Source organism: Ursus maritimus, unplaced genomic scaffold, assembly GCF_017311325.1.
Source record: "Ursus maritimus isolate PB19 unplaced genomic scaffold, ASM1731132v1 scaffold_16, whole genome shotgun sequence".
NCBI classification, from domain to species: Eukaryota; Metazoa; Chordata; class Mammalia; order Carnivora; family Ursidae; genus Ursus; species Ursus maritimus.
The window spans coordinates 34,885,436-34,907,223 of NW_024424008.1; the positions used below are offsets into that span (position 1 = coordinate 34,885,436).

The window sequence follows — 21,788 nt, forward strand, 5'->3', positions numbered from 1 at the left end:
ACTTTACCTGTCTCTGGCTCCCCGACCATTGTCCATGAAATTCACTTTAATAAGCTCCATTTCTCTGCCAATAGTGGAGCATTGGGCCCAGCCCCTTGTAACTGTCCCTGACCTAGGCTCAGCTCTTGGGCCCAGTGGCTTCACACTACAAATGCCCCCTTCCTTAGCCAAGCTCAAGATGTGAGCCATGGGGCTGCTGGGAGCCTCATGGCCTGCTATTCCCCAAAGGTCTTTATGGGCTCCTGGTGTGGGCACTGTCCCGAGGAGGTGTTGGCTATCTAACTTTGATTATTATTGAAGATAATTCGTTTGTGGCAGTACAGTCCAGATGTTATATGTGAGGAAAACTCACCCGCTAACTCACAGCGAGAGCTCTTGGCTGTCCAGCCCATTCTTACCACCTGCCCACCAGCACCAGAACGGATCTGTATATGACTTCTCCTCCCCAAGGGCACTTCCGATCCACGATGACATTTCAGGCAGAATGAAGGTCAGGAGGAAGGTGGTAAGGAGCCAGGGGCTGGATCATCCCCTAACCGGGTAAAATCAGTGTCTAGGCCTTGAGTGCCAGATGGGCTAAATGGGTGCCTGACCCCACAATGCCTTTGCCTGTGATAAACAGGGGCACAGACAGATCAGAAAAGTATCACCAAAAAGGGTTTGCTTCAACTCTCTTGCTTTATTGCAATTCAGGACAGTGAACCAGAGCTAACCCAGTAGATTCAAACCCCAGAACAAGCGCCTCAAACTTGGCCAGACAATTGCAAAGCAAGGCTGCCTCTCCTCCCTGCTGCTTAGTTACAGGAAGCTGAGGGAGAGAGACTGAGCTGGAGGTGGATCTGGGATAGGCCTGTGGGCCCCGTGGCTACACCAACATTCCGGGGAGACTACCTGCCCTGGCCCCTGGAGCTGGGCCTACAGATCAGGGTGTGGTTCCTACTAGGCTCTGCATTCCCTCCTCAGCTGATGCTTCTTCTCACTGAGTAAAACTGGAAATACTCTCTAATTCAGGAAAGTAAGTGGCTGAGTATTTCTGTTTCTCCTAAGCTTGGCTTGTCATCCTGTCAGATGTAATTAGAGTGCAAATGAGAAGGAGAAGACGTGTGTGTCTCTCAAACAGAATTTCTTCCAGAATCCCAGAGAAGGCTTGGGGAGGGTTGAGAAGAACAAAGATGATTCAGATGAGACATCCACCAGCTTCCCTATCCTCTACAAATGGTGACAAACCTTCTGTTTCAGATGAAAAGGGGCCAGGAGTGGCGTGGCTGAGCACAGGTGAGAACATCATAGGAGCAAACTTGTGTCTAGAAGTCACGCCCAACTTAGGGCCCCAGGAATCATCACGTGGACATCTGATTAGACATTCCTACCCTAGAGAGGCATCCCTCTGTCATCTCCCAGAAGAGAACGGAAGTAGGAAAGGTGCCCGCAACAAAGCCCAGTCACGAAGCCACTTAGGTAAGAAGGGGGTCCCTCCTTCCTATTCCACTTTTCTTCCTTAGTTCTTCCAAATTTAGGGTCTTGAACTGATTGGTGGGCCTTGCTGTAGCCACGTGGCTGCCTGAGGATGCTACTTAAAGAAACTCTCCTGCATGGGAGTGTGTGAGGGAGCAGAGCACCAGCCTCTGGTCAGCTGGGAGGATGGTGATGCTCTCCTGCTTCCTGCCACCAGGGGGCGCAGGACGGTGCCGCTCAATCAAGGTACTGGCTCCTGCCTAGGTGGGGTGTCTCAGTGAACTGTATCACAGGGCCTGCCATCTTCTCCTCGAAAACAATAACCTGGGGGAGAGAAGGGCTGGTGTGTGACAGCAGCAGAGGTTTGTCTTGGAGCCAGATAGGGGAAGGGATTGAGAACCACACTGGAAGGAACAGGGACCCACAACTCATCAGCACCAAGGAGGAATACAGAAGGGGCTGGCTAAACCTTCTACCCCCTCTCCTACCCTAACCAACCTAAATAGACTGAGACTCAGGCCCCCAGGGAAATACTATGATACCGGGGAGGGCTGGGGAAGGGAAGAAGCTGCCAGTGCTCCCACCTGGTTGATGCCTTGGTCCAACCAGGCACCTGGGAGGTAGAGGGTCTCCTGGGGTCCAATGTTCCAGTAGCGTCCAAGGTTTTGGCCATTGACGAATACAACCCCCTTCTCCCAGCCCTTTAATCAGAGTGGGAAAGGGATTAGTTGACCACGAAAGCCACCGAGTATAAAGTCACATGGGAAGACAGAGACAGACACATGCCATGCGCTCTTCTCTCAGCATCCAAGATATCAGCGTGAACGAATATTTCAACAGCCATGAGGTTAACATATGCGTGTTCTATCGCCTGTATCTACTAGCTCTAAGCCTCTCCAGCAAGGTACCCAAGAGCAGACCTGGACCCTGAGAAGCACCACCAGGTAGTTCTTCTGCTCTGAGTCTACTCCCCCACCCCAGGGAAGTCCCAGGGGCCTTTCAGAGAAGGCAACACAGAGAATCTCTGGGTACAGGTGGTATAGAGGGCTCCAGCAAGGACAGGTACAGGGCTTGGGCTCAGCGCTCTCTGAGGGAAGACTAGAGAACCCAGGCAGGGAGGGGACTACAAACCTCTAGCTTCATGAAGGTGTCAAAAGGGGAAAGGGAAATTGACAAGGCACCCAAAAAGAAAGCAGGGAACATAGGTTCTTCAGGGATAGGGCTCCATTTGTCGACGCTGAACCTATGAACAGAATGGAAGACAAGAAAGAAAGGAGGGCACTTTCTCAGATTTGGACCCTGTCCCGAATCTAATTACAAAGGCATTCCAAGTCCCCCCCTAACCTGTTAACCAGGGTATCATGGAAATTCCCTAGTCTCTAGCACTGGTACTGCCCCTACCTTGGGCAAGTTGCTCTGGGTTCTGGGTCTGTTTACACTTGAGTGAGAGGGGCTAGGGCAGAGCAGTTCTCTGGGCCTTCCTGCCTCTTACTGCACGTTATCCATGGGTTCACAAACTTCATGGGGTGGGGACTCACCTCTGAAAAAAGCTCTTTTTCATATCCAGACTGTAGATTCTGAATTTTTTCAGGGGAGAATCATTCAGATAGATATTTCCAATTAAACCTATGGGAAGGAGGCAAGGAAACATGAATGAGGCCAAAGGCAGGGGCACAGCTGACCCAGCTAAGGCTCTGCACATACATGGAGAATTTCTGAAAAGTTCCAGTGAGGATTCCTCCAGAAGTATATACTCCCTACAGAGCTCTCCATATGGCATAAAACCTTCTCTAGAAATCCCAGAGGAGAAAAGAATGAGTCATAGTGGTGTTTGCCAGGACCTCCCTAGGATTTGTGTGGAAGAATACACCCAAGGGCAATGAGAGCTGAGAATGTCACTGGGTGAGAACAATCTCTGGCCTCTCTCTGAAGGGGAAGCTCCCTTTTGGGGATAAGAATTACAACACAATAAAACGAGGCTCAAAGGGCAGATAATCAAGTGGTCACAGCAGTTCTAACTTAGCTTCAAGGTCGGATTCAGTGGGGTCCCAGACTAAACAGACTTAATAACTCAGCCAGAAATCTTCTACATAACCTAGGATTAAAGATATATTAAGTATTTAAAATGTGAACAGATGGCAATATGACTTGGAGATCCAAGTCCGAGGACCCACACACACTTGCACGGTGAATAGCTAGTGGCTTGGGGAAGGGGCCAGCAATGTTAGTCCTGGAGCAGCTCCCACGGTCCTCACAATCATGGAGCTGCTGAGTTGCTAGAGAGGGAATGTGAATAGGATGGGAAGTGCAGACTCTTAATTTGCAGGTGCAGGTGTGGGGGAAGGGGAGGTCTTTGACTTATAGGGGAGAAGTACTCCACAGTGACAGTCCAGAGCACATTTTACTCAGGAACCTAGGGAGGCAAAGACTGGGAATAGGGTGAACCTGGCAATCCCTTTCTGACCACAGGAAAGCAAAGGAAGTGAAGACGGGCCTGGAGATGGAGCTTCTTAGGGAAGAAGCCAAGATCCAGAGAGGAACACTGGGGGATTATTTAGGGGAAAAGGAAGGTAAGCCTGGACAGTGCTAGAAGCTACCATGAGGCCTATCTGGAGAGGGCCAAACCCCAAGACCCAAGAAACCCCCAATGGCTGGGCCACAGCACTTCCCAGGCAGGAAAGGAAGGGGTGCACAAGTTTCCTCATTACAAAGGCAAACACCCATGAGAGAGTTGGGAGGTCACCAGTATCCCTTACCATAGCAGGATTTATTTCTCTAAATTCTTGTGTTATAACTTACATGAAACCACCTACATTTTGATAGATGAAAAGGAAGAGGCCAATTTAAGCACAGAAGGTTTAGAAGGCCAGGAAAAATAAAATGAGTTGGTGGAATATTCCTAGGGGAGGATTCCATCAAGAGCCTTTTGTTTCCTGTATGTACTTCCCCCTCCCTACCACAAATGAGATCATCGGTGGGTTTCCACAGTGGATCAAGAAAAGAAATTCTGGGGCACCTGGGTGGCTTAGCCAGTTAAGTGTCCAACTCTTGGTTTCAGTTCATGTCATAATTTCAGGGTCTTGAGATCAATCCCTGTGTTGGGCTCCATGCTCAGCACAGAGTCTGCTTGAGATTCTCTCCCTTTCCCTCCCTTTCTGCCTCTCCCCCCATTCACATTTGTGCGTGCTCGCTCTCTCTCCCTCTAAAATAAATAAATAAAAACTCTTAAAAAAAGAAAAAAGAAAAGAAGAGAAAAGGAAGAAAAGAAAAGAAAAGAAAGAAAAGAAAAGAAAAGAAAAGAAAAGAAAAGAAAAGAAAAGAAAAGAAAAGAAAAATTCAGAGTGGAGACCCAAGGAGGCAGGGGTCCTATGCCATTTTTGGCTTCCTGGGAATCCCCTTCCTTAAGCCTCACCACCCCCAGCCCAGCCCCAGCAGATAGCCCCTGCTAAAGCAGACTGCAACCCAGGGAGATCTGGAGAGGCTGGCTCAGCGTTCCCTGTGTGTTCACCATGGACATGTGGACAACATGCAAAAGAAAGAGGTCAGAACCCAAGTGGGCCTTTCGGAAGGCACACTTCCCCTCTCTCCAATGGGGTTCCATGAGTTAACTCCTTCCAATGGGCCTCTGCAACCCACCTCTCTCTAACGGGTCTCCATGATCCACCTCCCTCCAATGGGTTTCCATCACCTACCTCCCTCCAATGGGCCTCCACAAACCACCTCCTTCCAGTGGGCCTCCATGACCCACCTCCCTTCAATGGGTTTCCACAATCCAATTCCCTCCAATGGGCCACCATGACTCCACCTCACTACAGTCAGCCTCCATGACCAGCTGGTGCACTGGTTTGAAGAAAAGATAGCCAGGCATTGCTGAGCCCTAGAAGCTCTTCTCTCAGCACATGCTATGACCCACCTTTGCGCTGGTCATCAATGTTATCCCCGTAGTTGACTCGCCCGCGATTCTCCACCAAGATCCTCAGCCTGGTGTAACCCTGCCAGGAACATAGTGGTCGATGATGACCACCTGATTACCCAGCCATAAGATCACAGCTGCACCTCAGAGTTTCTTTGTGGAACCCCAATTCTTCCCTGAACTCTGAGAATGGGGGTGAAAGAGTACCCGCTGATCAGATAGCAATGTTTTGCCCCTTTTTCCATCAGCAGCTCTGTGGTTAAGGAGCCTCCTGTCTTCCAGGTCTTCCTCTTTCACTCCCACCAAATCTGCTCAGGAAGCAGCTGATGCTAGCCATCACCCAGCTCCCTAGGATAACAAACCTGGATCAAGGGAATAACAATCTTCTTCCTTTCATAGTCCAAGAATCCTACAGACACTGTGTTCACAAATACCTGCCAAATGAATAGACAGAAAGCATCCATGGTCGACAGGAGGGAGGCATTAGAGGCATCTCTGATAAGCAAAGAAAGGGGTAACATTATGTGTGTGCAGTGAAAATGGGGGTAAGCCAGGCATAGAGGAAAAACAAATGCCCATGATTGCAGCTGAAAAGGACAGCAGAGCTGATGGCGATGGGCCATTTCTACACACTGGTAACAGGCAGATATGTGAGCACTGAGGAGAGAGTCAGATGCATATGGTAGGGCTTGATGACTACAAGGTCACAAGAAATAAGAGAAGATGCCCCAAGATTAGAGCAGAAATCAATAGTATAGAAATCCAAAAATAAATTAATTAATTAATTAAGTAGAACAGATCAAGGAAAGTAGGAGCGGGTTTGTTGAAAGAATCAGTAAGATCGATAAACCCCTTGCCAGATTTATCAAAAATAAAAGAGAAAGGACCCAAATAAATAAAAACATGAATGACAGAGGAGAGAAATCACAACCAACACTGAAGAAATACACACAATTATGAGACATATTATAAGCAATTATATGCCAACAAATTAAGCAATCTGGAAGAAATGGATGCATTCCTAGAAACATATAAACAGAAATAAATAGAAAACCTGAACAGATGCATAACCAGCAAAGAAACTGAATCAGTAATCAAAAATCTCCCAACAAACAAGAGTCCAGGGACCGATGGCTTCCCAGTGGAATTCTACCAAACATTTAAAGAAGAATTAATACCTATTCTTCTGAAACTGTTTCAAAAATAGAAATGGAAGGAAAACTTCCAAACTCAATTCTATGAGGCCAGCATTACTTTCTTTCCAAAACCAAACAAAGACCCCACCAAAAAGGAAAATTACAGACAAATATCCCTGATGAACATGGATAAAAAAAATTCTCACCAAGCTACTAGCTAATAGGATCCAACAGAACATTCAAAGGATTATTCACCACGACCAAGTGGGATTTATTCCTGGGCTGCAGGGGTGGTTCAACATCCACGAATCAATCATTGTGATACACCACATTAATAAAAGAAAGGACAACGACCATAGGATCCTTTCAACTGATGCAGAAAAAGCCTTCGACAAAATACAGCATCCTTTCTTGATTAAAACTCTCCAAGTGTAGGGATAGAGGGAACATACCTGAATATACATATACAAAAAACCCACAGCGAATATCATCCTCAATGCGGAAAAACTGAGAGCTTTTCACCTAAGGTCAGGAACACGACAGGAATGTCCACACAAACCACCGCTGTTCAACATAGTGCTAGAAGTCCTAGCTTCAGCAATCAGACAATAAGAAATAAAAGGCATCCAAATCAGCAAAGAAGTCAAACTTTCACTCTTTACAGATGACATGATATTCTATGTACAGAACCCAAAAGACTCTACCCCAAAATTGCTAGAACTGACACAAGAATTCAGCAAAGTGGGGGTGCCTGGGTGGCTCAGTCGTTAAGAGTATGCCTTCGGCTCAGGCCCTGATCCCAGGGTCCTGAGATCGAGCCCCGCATTAGGCTTCCTGCTCTGCTGGGAGCCTGCTTCTTCCTCTCCCACTCCCCCTGCTTGTGTTCCCTTTCTCACTGGCTGTCTCTCTCTGTCAAATAAATAAATAAATAAATAAATAAATAAATAAATAAATTCAGCAAAGTGACAGGATATAAAATAAATGCACAGAAGTCAGTTACATTTCTATACACTAACCATAAGACAGAAGAAAGAGAAACCAAAGAATTGATCCCGTTTACAATTACACCAAAAACAATAAGATATCTAGGAATAAACCTAACCAAAGAGATAAAGGATCTATACTCTGAAACCTATAGAACACTTATGAAAGAAATTGAGGAAGACATAAAGAAATGGAAAAACATTCCATGCTCATGGCTTGGAAGAACAAATATTGTTAAAATGTATATGCTACCCAAAACAATATAATCCCTATCAAAACACCATCAGCATTTTTCACAGAGCTGGAACAAACAACCCTAAAATTTGTATGGAATCAGAAAAGTCCCCAAATAGCCAAAGTAATGTTGAAAAAGAAAACCAAAGCTGATGACATCACAATTCCAGACTTCAAGTTGTATTACAAAGCTGTAATCATCAAGACAGTATGGTATTGGCACAAAACAGACACATAGATCAATGGAACAGAATAGAGAACCCAGAAATGGACTCTCAACTCTAAGGTCAACTAATCTTTGACAAAGCAGGAAAGAATATCCAATGGGAAAAAAAAAAAAAAAGACAGTCTCTTCAATAAATGGGGTTGGAAAACTTTGATAACCACATGCAGAAGAATGAAACAGGACCACTTTCTTACACCATACACAAACATAAATTCAAAATGGATAAAAGATCTAATGTAAGACAGGAATCCATCAAAATCCTCGAGATGAACGCAGGCAGCAACCTCTTGACCTCGGCCACAGCAATTTCTTGCTAGACACATCTCCAAAAGCAAGAGAAACAAAAGCAAAAATGAACTAATAGGAGTTCATCAAGCTAAAAAGCTTTTGCACAGCAAGGAAAACAGTCAACAAAACTAAAAGGCAGCCTATGGAATGGGAGAAGATATTTGCGAATGTCTTATCAGATAAAGGGCTAGTATCCAAAATCTATAAAGAACTTACCAAATTCAACACCCGAAAAACAAAAAAATCTGGTCAAGAAATGGGCAGAACACATGAACAGACATTTCTCTAAAGAAGACATACAAATGGCCAACAGACACATGAAAAATGCTCAACATCAAGGAAATACAGATCAAAACCACAATGAGACACCACCTCACACTGGTCAGAATGGCTAAAATTAACAAGTCAGGAAACAATAGATGTTGGTGAGGATGTGGAGAAAGGGGAACCATCTTACACTGTTGCTGGGAATGCAAACTGGTGCAGCCCCTCTGGAAAACAGTATGGAGGGTCTTCAAAAAGTTAAAAATAGAGCTACCCTATGACCCAGCAATTGCACCACTAGGTATTTTATCCAAAGGATATAAACATAGTGATTCGAAGGAGCACATGCATTCCAATGTTTATTGCAGCAATGTCCACAATAGCCAAAGTATGGAAAGAACCCAGATGTCCATCAACAGATGAGTGGATAAAGAAGATGTGTTATATATGTACAATGGAGTATTACTCAGCCATGAAGGAAGAATGAAATCTTGCTGTTTGCAACGATGTGGATGGAGCGAGAGTGTATTATGCCAAGCGAAATAAGTCAGTTAGAGAAAGACAAATACCATACAATTTCACTCATATATGGAATTTAAGAAACAAAACTGATGAACATAAGGGAAGGGAAAGAAAAATAAAGTAAGATGAAAACAGAGAGGGAGACAAACCATACGAGACTCTTAACTACAGGAAACAAACTGAGGGTTGCCAGAGGGAAGGTGGGTGGAGGATGGGGTCACTGGGTGATGGGCATTAACGAGGGCACTTGAAGTTATGAGCACTGGGTATTGTATGCAACTGTTGAATCACTAAACTCTACCTCTGAAACTAATAATACAGTATACGTTAATTAATTTGAATTTAAATTTAAAAAATTTTTTAAAAAGAGAAATCACCCCTACCTGTCCGCGGTCACGCACAAGACCACTGAGGATGCCCGATGAAGCAATGGTGGTCTCGTACAGAGTGTACCCAAAGGACTGTCCATTTCCATTGTTTATTGGCAGGTTCTCCATATTGACTGGTTTTTCAGAATTGACTGGCTGTATAGAGAAGAGTAGGGGAAGATATAGGCTAGGCAGAAGAGAAAAGAGGCAGCAACCTCATCTTGAGCCTTCTGGGGGAGTGCAGGTTAGCAGAGAGATCCCCACCTGGGACTGGGGGGTTGGGGGAAGAGGCCCTCTAACCTTTTTGTCTAGTTTGACCTCTCATTATATAAACATGGGGAGCCAATCCGGCCAATTGGCCCTCCAAGCTCCAAAATTCTGATTTTGACTTCTCCTCTCATTGGCCCTATGGCTGTCCAGGGTCACAGGGATGGCAGGTATGTGATAACAATGGAACGAAGTCCGGAGATGTACCAGACCTGTAGCCTTTCAATCCACCTTCATTTCTGCATCACAGCACTCCACTGGGTCAGCTCCAGTGATGCAACCTCTTCTCCGAGGGGGATACAGTCCATTCACTTGCCTCTTCACCCTCCTCCCTGTCCACCAAGGCTGGAGAGAGAGACTGCCTACTGTGTTACCCAGTTTTTCTTCAAGTTCTTTTTGCTCCTTTCCACTTCACACTCTAGCACCAATTTATTCTTTTTCCTCTGAGCTCTACAGTCAGGGAGTGGACCTCTAGCTATCAAGCACTGGTTTTTCTCCCTCCACAGCCCCACTGGCCCACCTAGCGACTGCCCCAGCTTCCCCGCCTCAAGGCACTCACCTCCTCCATGTACTGCAGGGCATCCCACAGTGACAGGTATAAATTTGGTCTCAAGGGCTCATATGCAGTCTTGGGAAGAAGGTCAGGTTGGGGAGGAAGAGGGACACCTGCAACACAGACAACAGGGCCATCCCAAGAGAACCCAAAAAGTCACTGCCACCTCCAGTCTCCCCAGCCCCTGGCTCCTGTTCTCAGCCCAATGTGCTCCTTTATCCCAGAGCCAAGAGGGAAACATTCTTAGGCTGCCTGGCCCCGCTAGGAAGGCAACATGGGGGCAGGGGGTGTAGTGGACTTGACTTTCTCATATCCTCAGAAGTCTTAACGCCCATAGAGAGGTAAAGCTGGTGACAAACTACAATGAAAACAGTCTCTCAAACTTCCCTGTCCTTGTCTAGAGACATTCTTGCACACAGGTCAACTGGGGTTGAGATGGGGTAGTGAAGAAGTAACTCTTTAAGGGTCTCAGAGCAAAAGCAAGGGCCCAAAAAGTTGGTGCTTGAGTCTGCTGTCTGCCGGGTACCTGAAAGAGAGCCAAAGAAACCTCGGAGCTTGAAGTACTTGGCTGTGTAATCCCCGGCCTCTGTCAGCACTGCATCATAGTCTGCAAGACACCAGGACACTGTCACCGGTCACAGCAGCAAAAAGAGAAGGGAGAAGCTGGGGTGTGGCGGCAGGGTCCTCATCCCAGCAATTTGGGAAGCAGAACACTTTTGGTGTGAGCCATCAGTCAGAATGCAAGAAATACTAGATACTATAAAGTACCACCAAAAGTGCCATGGCCATAGCATGACCCTTCATTTCCTGCATCTTGCCTACCTTTAGGGGACTCTCCACCCAAAGGGGGTCAGGGGTCACACATCTCAAGGGCCTAAGTAGGGAGAAGAGGCTGCCCCCATCAAAGGACCTTCCCTCATCCTGGCTGTACCTCTCACTTCCTCCAGTGACTTCCAAAGGCTCATGCGCATGTCAGTGGGCTTTAGTCTCCTACTGCTCTAGAAGTTTAGAAGTGATAATCCAGGCAAAACCATCCCTTCCCCAGGCACTCTAGAGCCAAATGCATTAAAGGTGCCAGACACTGCCCCAAAAGGACTCAGCATAAAAAGCCCCAGACATGCAAATGTGGGGTGTTCCAGGGAGGGTCGCTGTTGGGGAATACTTGCCATAGCTGGTGACATCAGATTTATATTCATGAAAATGCATGGCCCCATTTATGAAGCCAAAGTTGGTACCTCCATGGAACATGTAGAGGTTGATGGAGGAGCCAGCATCGAGGATGGCAGACACTGTTTTTAGAACCTCTGCAGGAGGAGAGGAGAAAGGGGATGTGCAGAGCGAGTCAGAGTTTGAGACAAGCCACAAGTCCTGTTGGCCTCTCAGCTTTCCTGATCCCCCTCAACCCCATCAAATTCAACTCCATAGCTCTGCCCTTCAGCTTCCACTAGAATCACAATCACAGAAGATGAGAGGTATGAAGAGAAAAGGGCCAGCACCACAGCCCCCGAGCTGCAGCCTTCCAGCTGTTGGTTCCATCATGGCCAAGTGTCCAACGACTGTGATCTGAACAATGGCAGCCTCCCGCCTCCATCCTTCTCAACCATTACTCATACATGGTAAGAGGCAAAAGACTGGACTCTTAATTGGAGATGTAATTTCTGACCACCTCCCCAGTCCCACCTCTATTAGAGAATTAGCCAAAGATGTGAAAAGTTAGCATCAAAGGAGAAATATAAAGTATTAATATACATATATATACACACACACATACATATACATTGGCAATCAGATTGACAATTATTAAAAATTATTTTAATACCCAGTGTTGATGAATCTGTGGGAAATAGGTATTCTCATTTAATAATAGGAAGAATTGCTATAATCTTCCCAGAGAGCAGTTTAGTACATATATATCAAAATGGAATTAATGTAGCAATTCTATTGCTAGGAACTTATCCTAGGGAAATAATATGCCAGGTATGCAAAACTGAATGTTCTAGGATGTTCACTGCAATGGTGTTCGATGAACAAAAACCACTAGAAACAACCTAAATGTTCATCAATAAGAGAACGGCTAAATAAATTGTGGTTTAATCACCAATACAACAGGGTTCTTTGCATTCTTTAATACAGTGATGGAATCTCTAATAGTATAGAAGGCCGTTCACTTGTGTCAATCAGGCCCAAGCAGGTAACAAAGAGCAGATACGACCGCGAGTGTCCCTATCTCTGTGTGTGCGTACAGGGCTGCAGACAGAGGTGCAGAACTGTCTGCACGATGTACAGCTGACCCCTGAACGACACGGGTTTGAGCTGCATGGCTCCATTTACACATGATTTCTTACAGTGCAGTGCTGTGAAGTATTTCTCTTGCTTGGGATTTTCTTCATAACACTGTCTTTTCTCTAGCTGGCTTTATCGTAATAACACAGAATATGATACGGACAACATACAGAATCTGTGTTAATCAATTGTATGCTATCGGTAGGTTTCTGGTCAATAGTAGGCTATTAGTCATTAAGTTGGGGGGGGAGTCAAAAGTTATACCCAGACTTCAAGTGTGCAGAGGGGTCAGCACCCCTAACTGCCACATTGTTCCAAAGTCACCTGTATGTGTTTTCTCTGGGCTCTGGGGTTTTTATTTCTTCTTTCTACATTTTCTGTATTTGCTGGATGTTTGCAATAGGTAGACATTGCTTATCTAATTATAAAAACATAATAAAGCAGGGTTAAGAGTCCTACCATTCACTTCAAATGTCTAGACACATGACTGTGGGGTATCAAGAGCTGACTATGACATGCAGATAATCCCAGGAGCCTTGCACCCTACAGCTCATTGACATCAATTAGCAGGTTATTTGGAACTGATTTTTACTTCATAGGTCAATACACGGGTTGGGTGTAGGTACCGCAAAGCACTCACCAGAAGAATCCAGGATGTTGTGTGGGCCTCCCCATGAGTCAAACCACCCTGTCCAGTACTCCATCACCATCTTGGGCTGAACCCTCTGGGCACCACAAAATGAGAAGTTAGCTGGCCCAAAGAGGCAGAGGGGAGTTCTTCCTTCAGGGAAATCCCAGCCCTTCTCCCTCCCAACGCTTCCCTGGCCACACACTCCTTGCCGTTAAGGCCATCAAAAGCAGTGTGCAGGTGAGGACCAAATGCACCTGCACCAGCTTACCCTCCACATGTGGCCTCCACACTGCAGTGGAAAGCAGAATGAACTACCAAAGTTGATGCAGGACACCCTGATGCCTTGGCGTGGTTTTAATGTTGCATACAGAGAAAGCAAGAAAACACAGGGATGTGTTCAAAGGAAGTCAGCATCCAAATGCAGCATGTGCTCTGGGAGTCTTTTCCTATATGGGTTTGCTTTCTGGGTCAAGCCAAGCTTTGCCTCTCCTCTCTCAGGGAAGGAGAATGTTCTATCAGGATAATTCCACCTCTGACAGGCACCCCGTGGAGGCAGACCCCTCAGTTGCTGTTTCCCTTTAGCTAGAAGAGTCAGAGGGCTGTAGGGTGGGCCCCTCTTTGAGGTCTAGCTTAAACATATGTTTAGAAAACTGGACAAGAAAATCAGGAAGTTACTTAGCACAGCTATTCACAGTGCAGGCCCTGCAGCCACGGTGTCTGGCTTCAGACGTTGGCTAGGACATTCGATGACAGTTAAGTCTCTAATATTACTTCAGAATACTGACTTTGGTGCGGGACTACCCCAAGGATGCAGAAATCATTCCCAGAACCATGCTCTACTGTGCCGTGTTTGCAGAAGCACCAGGGCATCGGGGGGAGATATATGGACTAATATGCTCGTGTTTCAGGTTCCGCACCAGAGAGCCATCCTCATTCATCAAGTACTTTCTCTGTTAGTGATGGCCTTACATTTAGAGGGCAACACATACACAGCAACAAAATCTGGTCCAGAGTGATGGGGTAGATTTCTTATCCACTGAATAGAAGATACCAACCACGCCAGAGGAAAAGCCAAAGTAGTCACGATAATTTTTTTTAGCAAGACTGGTGGTTTGGTTTTTTTTTTAACAGCTGTCTACCTCCCAAGAAGAGGATACACTGTAGCATGTTTAAGTCACTAAGGGAGAAATAGATTCTATGTGCCACATGTCAATGATCTCCAGGGCCAGGAGGGGTCTCTGACTTGAGAGTGCCAGGGCCAAGGTATGGGGGTGCTCAACAACGGCCCAGGTCACTGTCCTTCATGATGTGGTTAAGAGCTAGAGCTTTGCCTCAGTCAGACTGTGCTGTACCCTTTTACCTGCCACTGACCGGGTGCTCTATTTGTTCTCAAATCTGTCTCCTGAACTGTACAACAGTAACCACAGTAGCCAGCGGACCTGGTTACTAGAGAATTAAATGAGATAATGCACGTAAAACCTTTCGCACATGGTGCCTAGCACTTGGGAAGTGCTCAAGAAACACGTTAATTATCTTCATCATTGGGCATGCACATGGGGTCCAGCGAGGTGCTGGTGGACACCCCAAGTTTAGCAGAGCTGAGCCTGTCCAGTTTGAGCATTCAAAGCAGACTCTGATCTAAGTCCCCTTCCTTGAGAAAATCAGACATCACTGAACTGCAAATGAAACGGCCATGAACGGTGCCAGTCTGTCAGGCAGGATGACCCGGTCTGGGTGCACAGGTGTAGGGCCCCGATCGAAGGATGATCCTAAAGCAGTCAACATGAAGCCTTGCTTTCCCGGGTGTTTTCCAAATATTACTTCATTTGCTCCTCAAACAACCCCATGACGGAGTACTGTCATCCCCCTTCACAGAAGAGGAATCTTCACAGAGAGGTCACACTACCAGGTGGGCAGAGAGACAGCTCACAGCATCCTAGGCCTGCCTTAGCCAGCCCTCAGGTACGATCCTATTAAGTTGCCGGGCAGTTATTTATTTTTTTTTTTTTGTTTATCTCCCCAGGTAGGTCACAAACCTCATGAGGGCAAAGACCGGCCATCTTAGTCACCACAGGGTGACAGGGCCTAGCCACATTCCACACACAGAGCAGGCACTGAGTCAGCCCAGGAGGAAGGAAGGAAAGGAGAAAGGGGCTGGACCTGGGCCCCCCCGGGACCTACTATCTCTCCCTTGATCAGCCTAACAAAGTCTGGTGGCATCAGGTCCCATCCTGCCCCATCTCTTCCTGGTCACCTTCCCTGCGCATTCGGCTTGTCCCTCTAAACTCAGGTAGGAGCCCCATCATACACACAGGTGGCCCTCATCTTCCACAGCTTTACACTCCCCTGGTGACTTCATGTGGCTGTGCCTTTGGACCTACTTCTGCTCTAAGCAATGAACAGGTGGAATGGAGAGCAGCCCCAGCATCCCTGCAGGCCTAGTCACGGTGACACTAATGCTCCAATAGCTCCACGCTAGGCCCCGGGCATCAATGCTTACATCTAATAGGTGGTGACAGTTTGGGGCATTCACACCCGTCAGTAAGACACAGTGAGAGATGGGGCCCCAGCTCTGCGCATGGGCTGCCACTACTGTGGCCAGATCCTATCTGCCTCCTTGGGAGAGACACGTGAACTCTAGAAAAGAAAAATCAATCAGAATAGGATTTAACTGTAAATTCCCATCAACCTGAAGGATGTGAACTTATATGCAGAAATTCCTCTCTCCTCTGACCTGGAATGGCCCAGGCTTCCCATCTTGCTGATGACAATAATCTTTCTAGGCCCAGAGGGCCCTTACGGGTTAAGGTCAGAAACACACGGTACAGGCCAGGAAAGCATTTCTCCTCTTAATCCCAAAACGAGCATATCTGGAGCTACTGGAGTCCACAGAATTCTAGTCCAGGGCCTCTGTGAACACACCAAGCCTAGGCCTCCAAAAAGGGCCCCCTTCTCAAGAGGCAGGAAACCACATCCATGCATCAGTCTATACAACACCACCTTGGAGAAACAGCTATGCTTCTACACTGCTTCCCTGCTTGGGGGCGGGGCAACACGGGGGCCACGGGGGTTGAACGCCTCAGTGCAGAAGAACGGCTGTGAGATGAAAGGCTGAGTGAGCCCAGAGTCCTTCTCTCCCCATCCCGGAGCCCTGGGTATAGCTGCAGGTACCTCACAGCACTGCACACTTCCTGACAGAGGCTCCACTTGACTCTAGGACTTTCTACACTCATGCCAAGCAGAACAAGCAGCTGCCCCTGGGCCAGACTTACCTGCACACTTAACAGAAAGTTGGTTAATAACTGCAGCTCATGTTGTGACTGCAAGTTGATGGTGGCCAGCACTGTGAATAGAAAGGAGAAAGAGAAACAAAGCATTGTCTTAAAGCCAGGGAGACTTTCTGAACTAACCCAGACCTTTCCCAATTGACCAGCAAAATAAATTAATCTTGACATTGCTTCCCACCTCCAATGAGAGTTTAGGTCCTCTGATGTCAGGAGATTTATCTTGCTCCTCTCAGAAACTCCACCACACAGCACAGAGCTTACAGGGCAATCACTCACTTGGCATCTGTTCTTGATTAATGTAATTTTTACAAGCAGAGTATACATTTCTGGTAATTATTCCTTCACAGAAGCCCAGAGTCTGATCTTTGTTTTGCACCTCAAGCATCTAGTGCAAAGTAATGATCTAAATAAAGATTCCCCTTTTATTTCTTAAATGAGGGCTAATTTTCTATTACATTCCATAATGTGTCCATTTTTTAATTTAAAATTATATTTTATATTTTAAATGGCATCAGTGAAAGGTATGCCCAAGAAAGATGTGCTACATTTGGCCTATGGTCATGGACCCTTTGGCCTACCCCAGCTGCAGAACTTGGCTCTGAGGCTCCTTGCCTGCCTGTTGTCTGCTTGGACAGTAGGCCTCATATGCACTGGGCTTGGCCTGAGCAGGGAAGGCATGAACAGAGACTGAGCCAGCCTGCCAAGCTGGCCACCCTGGCACTCGTCTGTTGGACATAAGCCACTGATTACCAGTGATTAAAAACAAACAAACAATAGCTGAGGCTCCAGGAGGTTAAACAACTTGCTTCAAGGTCACACAACTGGTGAGCAGCAGAGTAGGGCTGCAACCCCAGGCCCATCTGACACTGACCCATTGCCCTGTGATGTCACCATCCTCCAGCAAGCCACTGGATAAAGACGCTACATCCAGACCCCTCCTCACCTAAAGGAGAAACCTTGAAGGCAGGAGGCCTGTCTGAAACTGAGCAGGAAGAAATCTCAGAAGTGAATAGGATTAGCGTGGCTAAAAACACGGCATCTATTCCTAGCCTTCCTGACTCTTCGCTAATATAAAAAGAAATCCAAAGGTGGAAGGCCATAAAGAACAAGACCCAGAGAGGAGACAAAGCAGAGAGGAAGTTTCAAGAAAATCTCCGGAGGCTGCAAAGGGCAGCTGGTCAGTCAACAGCCTAGGAGAGTGGAAGAAGCTTCAACCAGCTCCCCACCTCCAGCCCCAGTCCTTGTCTAACGTCCCAGGCACTGTGCATTGGGGAGCACACTTCCGTCCCCTGCCTCTCACACTCCTCAAGCCTCTTCCCCACTGGTGCCCCACCCTAGAGGACCACGCTCTCTGGGAAAGCTGAGTCCGAGTGTCTCCAGGCTAGGGGGGATCAGCACAGCAGAGTGTGAACTGCAGCAGGTCAGTTAGGGCCATCTCAGCCAAGGGATTCCTCCTGCCCATTCCTCCTGCCTGCTCCCAGGATATCTGCAGCACCAGACCAGAGGATTCGTCTCTGGAAACACTTAACAGAGCTAAAGACAGTACCTCCTACCACCCACATTTTGGTTTCCCTCCTGGAAACAGTACATGCCAACCCAATCACCGCACACGGAAGCACACGTGCCCCAGCCCCTCCTGGCACTCAGCTCCCAACTGGCCATTTAGTGCCTCCTCTTAAAACTGCTCAGTCAAGAGCCAGGCAATGGAGAAAATCCCCTCACATGGAAGATTGAGCAAAACTGGTAAATATTAAAAAAAGAAAAAGAAAAAAAAGTAAAATATCCTCAGAGCAAAGTAAGAAAGATGGTGTCCATTTAAAAAGTATGCCATGAGAAAAGAAATATATGCAAGAAAACAAGACCAAGGAAATAAGAGAAGGATTACAAGACAGAAATTGAGGAAGTCACCCAGAAAGTGGAACCAAAGGGCAGAGATACATCAAAAAGATCAGCAACTTAGAGAATAGATATGAGAGTCCAATCTACAAATAACAGGAGTGACCAAAAGATCAGAAAAAAGAAGGGAAAGCGTATTTAAAAAAATGCACTGACTGGATGTCCCACTGACAGCAACCACAACTGTTTCCACTCAGATGATGCACAAAAGTTCCACAGAAGGAAAAAATCCCACACCAAAGAACATCATTGTGAAACACCAGAATACCAAGGATAAAGGGAAAATCCTGTAATTTTCTAGAAATGGGAAGGGGAAAAAACACAGAACATATAAAAGGATCAGGAACCAGACTGTCCTTGTACCTCAGCAGTGAGGGTGGGTGTTAGAAATCTGGGCACAGTGCGGAGAGCGGATTGGGCGGGAGACCCAGAGCTCAGCCTCGGGTAAAGCCCGTAGCCGGCTTCCATCAGATCAGGGGCGGTGGGGTCTCAGCCCGTGGACTTGACACAGAATCTGATGCGTTCAGGTATTTGAAACACACGTGTGACAGGAGTTTGGAAAATCTTTGGTAAAGGGTTTGTTTAAAAGAGAAAAGGGGGGAACACCTAAAATTCATGTAACGTGTGTCAACCACTTGTGTGTCAAGTCAATTTTTTTAAAAATAGCAATAAAAGAGGAAGGGGAGAGAAAAGAGACTTGAAAGAGAAGAAAAATAAACGGGATAAACACACTGGAAGTGAAAACTAAGCCCCCCGAAAGCGAGTCACTTCACAAATACTGCCCCGACTATCTCTCGCACCGCACCGCGGCGGGCAGGAGGGGCGTCTCCACGCGGGTAAGGCGGGCACCACGAAACCAGCCAGAATCGCCAGGGAGCCACGCCGCCGGGATGCCACGGGCCAGGGTCACGCATTTCTGTGATCTTACTCTACACCTGTGAACGCCTAACTGTAATTACATTTTTAAGTACTTGAGAAACGTCCTTCCGACAGCAGGCAGAGCTCGGGAGGTCAGAGCTGGGGTGCAGGGCACCGGGAGGGAGGGGCGGAGGCGGGGGCAGAGAGGAGGGGGTACGGAGGGAGTGGCACAGGGGCGAAGGCGGTGGGGAGGCGGCGCTGAGAGGGCGGAGGCCCGGAGACAGACAGGGGGAGGGGCACGGCGGGGGAGGGGCACGGCGGGGGCGGGGCGGGGGTGTGGCGAGGGGCGGAGCGGGCCGTGGAGGAGGGCCTGGAGTCCCGCAGCTGGCGTCGTTGACTCCCTCCGTGCCTCCGAGGCCTTGCTCAGCACGGTGCTGACGCGCTAAACCCGTGCACCAGCCTCCAAGGGGTCTTGATGGCACTGACCCCAGACCCTGCCGGCCTCACCGGAAGTGATGGGCCGGCGGAGGCCTTGGAAGCAGCCACAAGGAGACAGTGCCATCGCGTGGACGTGGCGGGATCGCGGCTGGCCCTCGAGGAACTCGGTCTGGGAAAAGGGCCTTCTTTTGCCCATTCATCCAAGTCACATCCTGAGTGCCCCCTGCAGGCCGGAGCTGGCCTAGGGCTGCGGAGATGAAAGGCCCTATCTGTTCAGTCTAGTAGAGGGGAGGGCGACGCAGAAGGAACGGGAAGCCCGGCGTGCTGCAGCGGAGGCAAGCAGGTGAGAGAGCCCACAAGAGGCATCTGGCAGCTCATAGGAGGCTCTTCAACCACCATCATCCTTGGGGAGCATGAACCGTGTCCAGGCACAAGAGCACAGCCAAACAAGACAGAAACCAGGCCCTGGCAGAACTTACAGCTGCAAACAGGTAAAGAATACAAAGAACTACCCAGAACGTTAGCAGGCAAAAATAAAGCAGGGCCGAAGGGCTGGGTGAGCTCCAGGAGGAGCTGCATTTCAAGTGGGTGCTTTGAGGTGACCTGGGAGAAAAGCTGGAGGAAAGGGAACAGCCATAAAGTTCTTTGCAGGAAGGCTGGGGGTGTCCAGTATGTTCCAGAAACAGACGGCCAGGAGGAGGGTGGAACAGGATGGCGGGGGCAGAGAGCCAGGAGACACCTAGCCAGGTCACAGAGGTCACAAGTCAAAGGAGGCCCTTCGAGGCCTTTCTCATAACTTGTGCTTGAGTCTGAGGAAGGCAGAGTGTACCTGGAGTTAAGGTGAGGCCTGAGGCGATCCAAATGACATTTGCAAATGCTGCTATGTTGAGAAAAAGTTGTGTGGGAATCAACAGTGAAGAAAGGAGATCAGTTCAGTGCTGTTGCAACCACACACGTCAGAGTGATGGTAATAGCGGACGTGGTAAAACTTTCTTGGATCTGGATACATTTGAAGCTAAAGCTAAAGAAAAAAAGGATTTGCTGTGTGTCAGGCATACACAAGGAGAGGCCTGAGAGTGCTACAATGTTTAGGGCCTGGGCAACTGGGAGAAATGGAGTTGCAATTTACTGAGAAAAATAAGACCGAAAGCGGGGCAGGCTGTGGGAGGGAAACAGACAAGTTGAGTTCGTCACAGGTTCCATTGAGACCGGCAGCTTCCCGGGCGCTGAGCCCAGTAGGCAGAGGCCCATGTGAGGCAGGAGTTCAGGAAGGTCGCTCATGGAGACATGCATCTCACACTCATCAACACACAGGTCAGACTTAAAGTCACCTGGATGACATCACCAGAGTGGTGAGTGTATGGGGGGGAGGAACATTCATTCCAAGGAGTGAGAAGTAACGGATTTAAACATCAGAACGTAACGGATTTAAACATCAGAACGCAGGGACAGAGAAGTGACTGGCAGGAGATACCAAGCAGGAGCAGCCTGTGAGGTCGGAGAAAAACCAGGAAATTGGGTCTCAGACACCAAGGGAAGAAAACATTTCAAGGGAAAGAGATTGATGATTGCTGACAAAATCAGAGAGGTCAGAGGTGACAAGGATGAGCATTTAAATTTGTAACATGGAGGTCACTGGCAACCCTGAAAAGAGCAGTGGCAGTGGAATGGCGAGGGTTTAAGAGAGATGGAGAGGAAAAGGACTGGGGCAGTCACTGAGCATGGACATGGGGAAATCTCTTAAAAGGGGAGCAGAGAAACACAGCAGCCTCTGGATAGGGAAATGAGTCAAGAGATTTGTTTTAGAAGAGAGAAATAACAACGTGTTTATATGCAGATGGGAATGACCCAATAGAGAGAGAAAATCTGATGACCCAGGGCAGAGTGGGAGTTGCTGCAGCAATGCGCTTGAGTAGCTGAGGGACCAGGGGCTTAGTGCACAGGGTGAAGCTGGGCCAGCACCTCTACGGGAACAGGAAGAGACGCAGAGTAAGGGGAACCGATGCCGCTGGATGGAGAGCCGCCACGGTGACCTACTGTACACTCGCTGCCCAGCCAGCTGCCATTATGATGGGGGCTACATACCCCCTGGACAGTGGTCAGCCATCTCCATGATTTGGGCAGGGTTTGAGTAAGCCACCCTCACAGGACACCCCATAATGCTTCATCTGCTCTGCCCTCTCTG

At 47.8% G+C, this 21,788-nt stretch overlaps 1 protein-coding gene across 1 annotated transcript in view; it reads right to left on the bottom strand.

Annotated features, from left to right (window-relative positions):
* Positions 1–659: 659 nt before the first annotated feature.
* GLB1L2 (galactosidase beta 1 like 2) overlaps positions 660–21,788 on the bottom strand; it is a 47,455-nt gene continuing 26,326 nt past the window's right edge. The window contains exons 8-19 of the mRNA XM_008688341.2: positions 16,397–16,467; positions 13,134–13,218; positions 11,377–11,514; positions 10,737–10,817; positions 10,217–10,323; positions 9,406–9,546; positions 5,731–5,802; positions 5,369–5,447; positions 2,994–3,081; positions 2,587–2,698; positions 2,040–2,156; positions 660–1,779 (exon numbers count right to left, since the gene is read on the bottom strand). Of these exons, the coding sequence (XP_008686563.1) occupies positions 1,693–1,779; positions 2,040–2,156; positions 2,587–2,698; positions 2,994–3,081; positions 5,369–5,447; positions 5,731–5,802; positions 9,406–9,546; positions 10,217–10,323; positions 10,737–10,817; positions 11,377–11,514; positions 13,134–13,218; positions 16,397–16,467 (1,178 nt within the window). The 3' untranslated portion in view covers positions 660–1,692. The remainder of the gene's footprint in view (positions 1,780–2,039; positions 2,157–2,586; positions 2,699–2,993; positions 3,082–5,368; positions 5,448–5,730; positions 5,803–9,405; positions 9,547–10,216; positions 10,324–10,736; positions 10,818–11,376; positions 11,515–13,133; positions 13,219–16,396; positions 16,468–21,788) is intronic.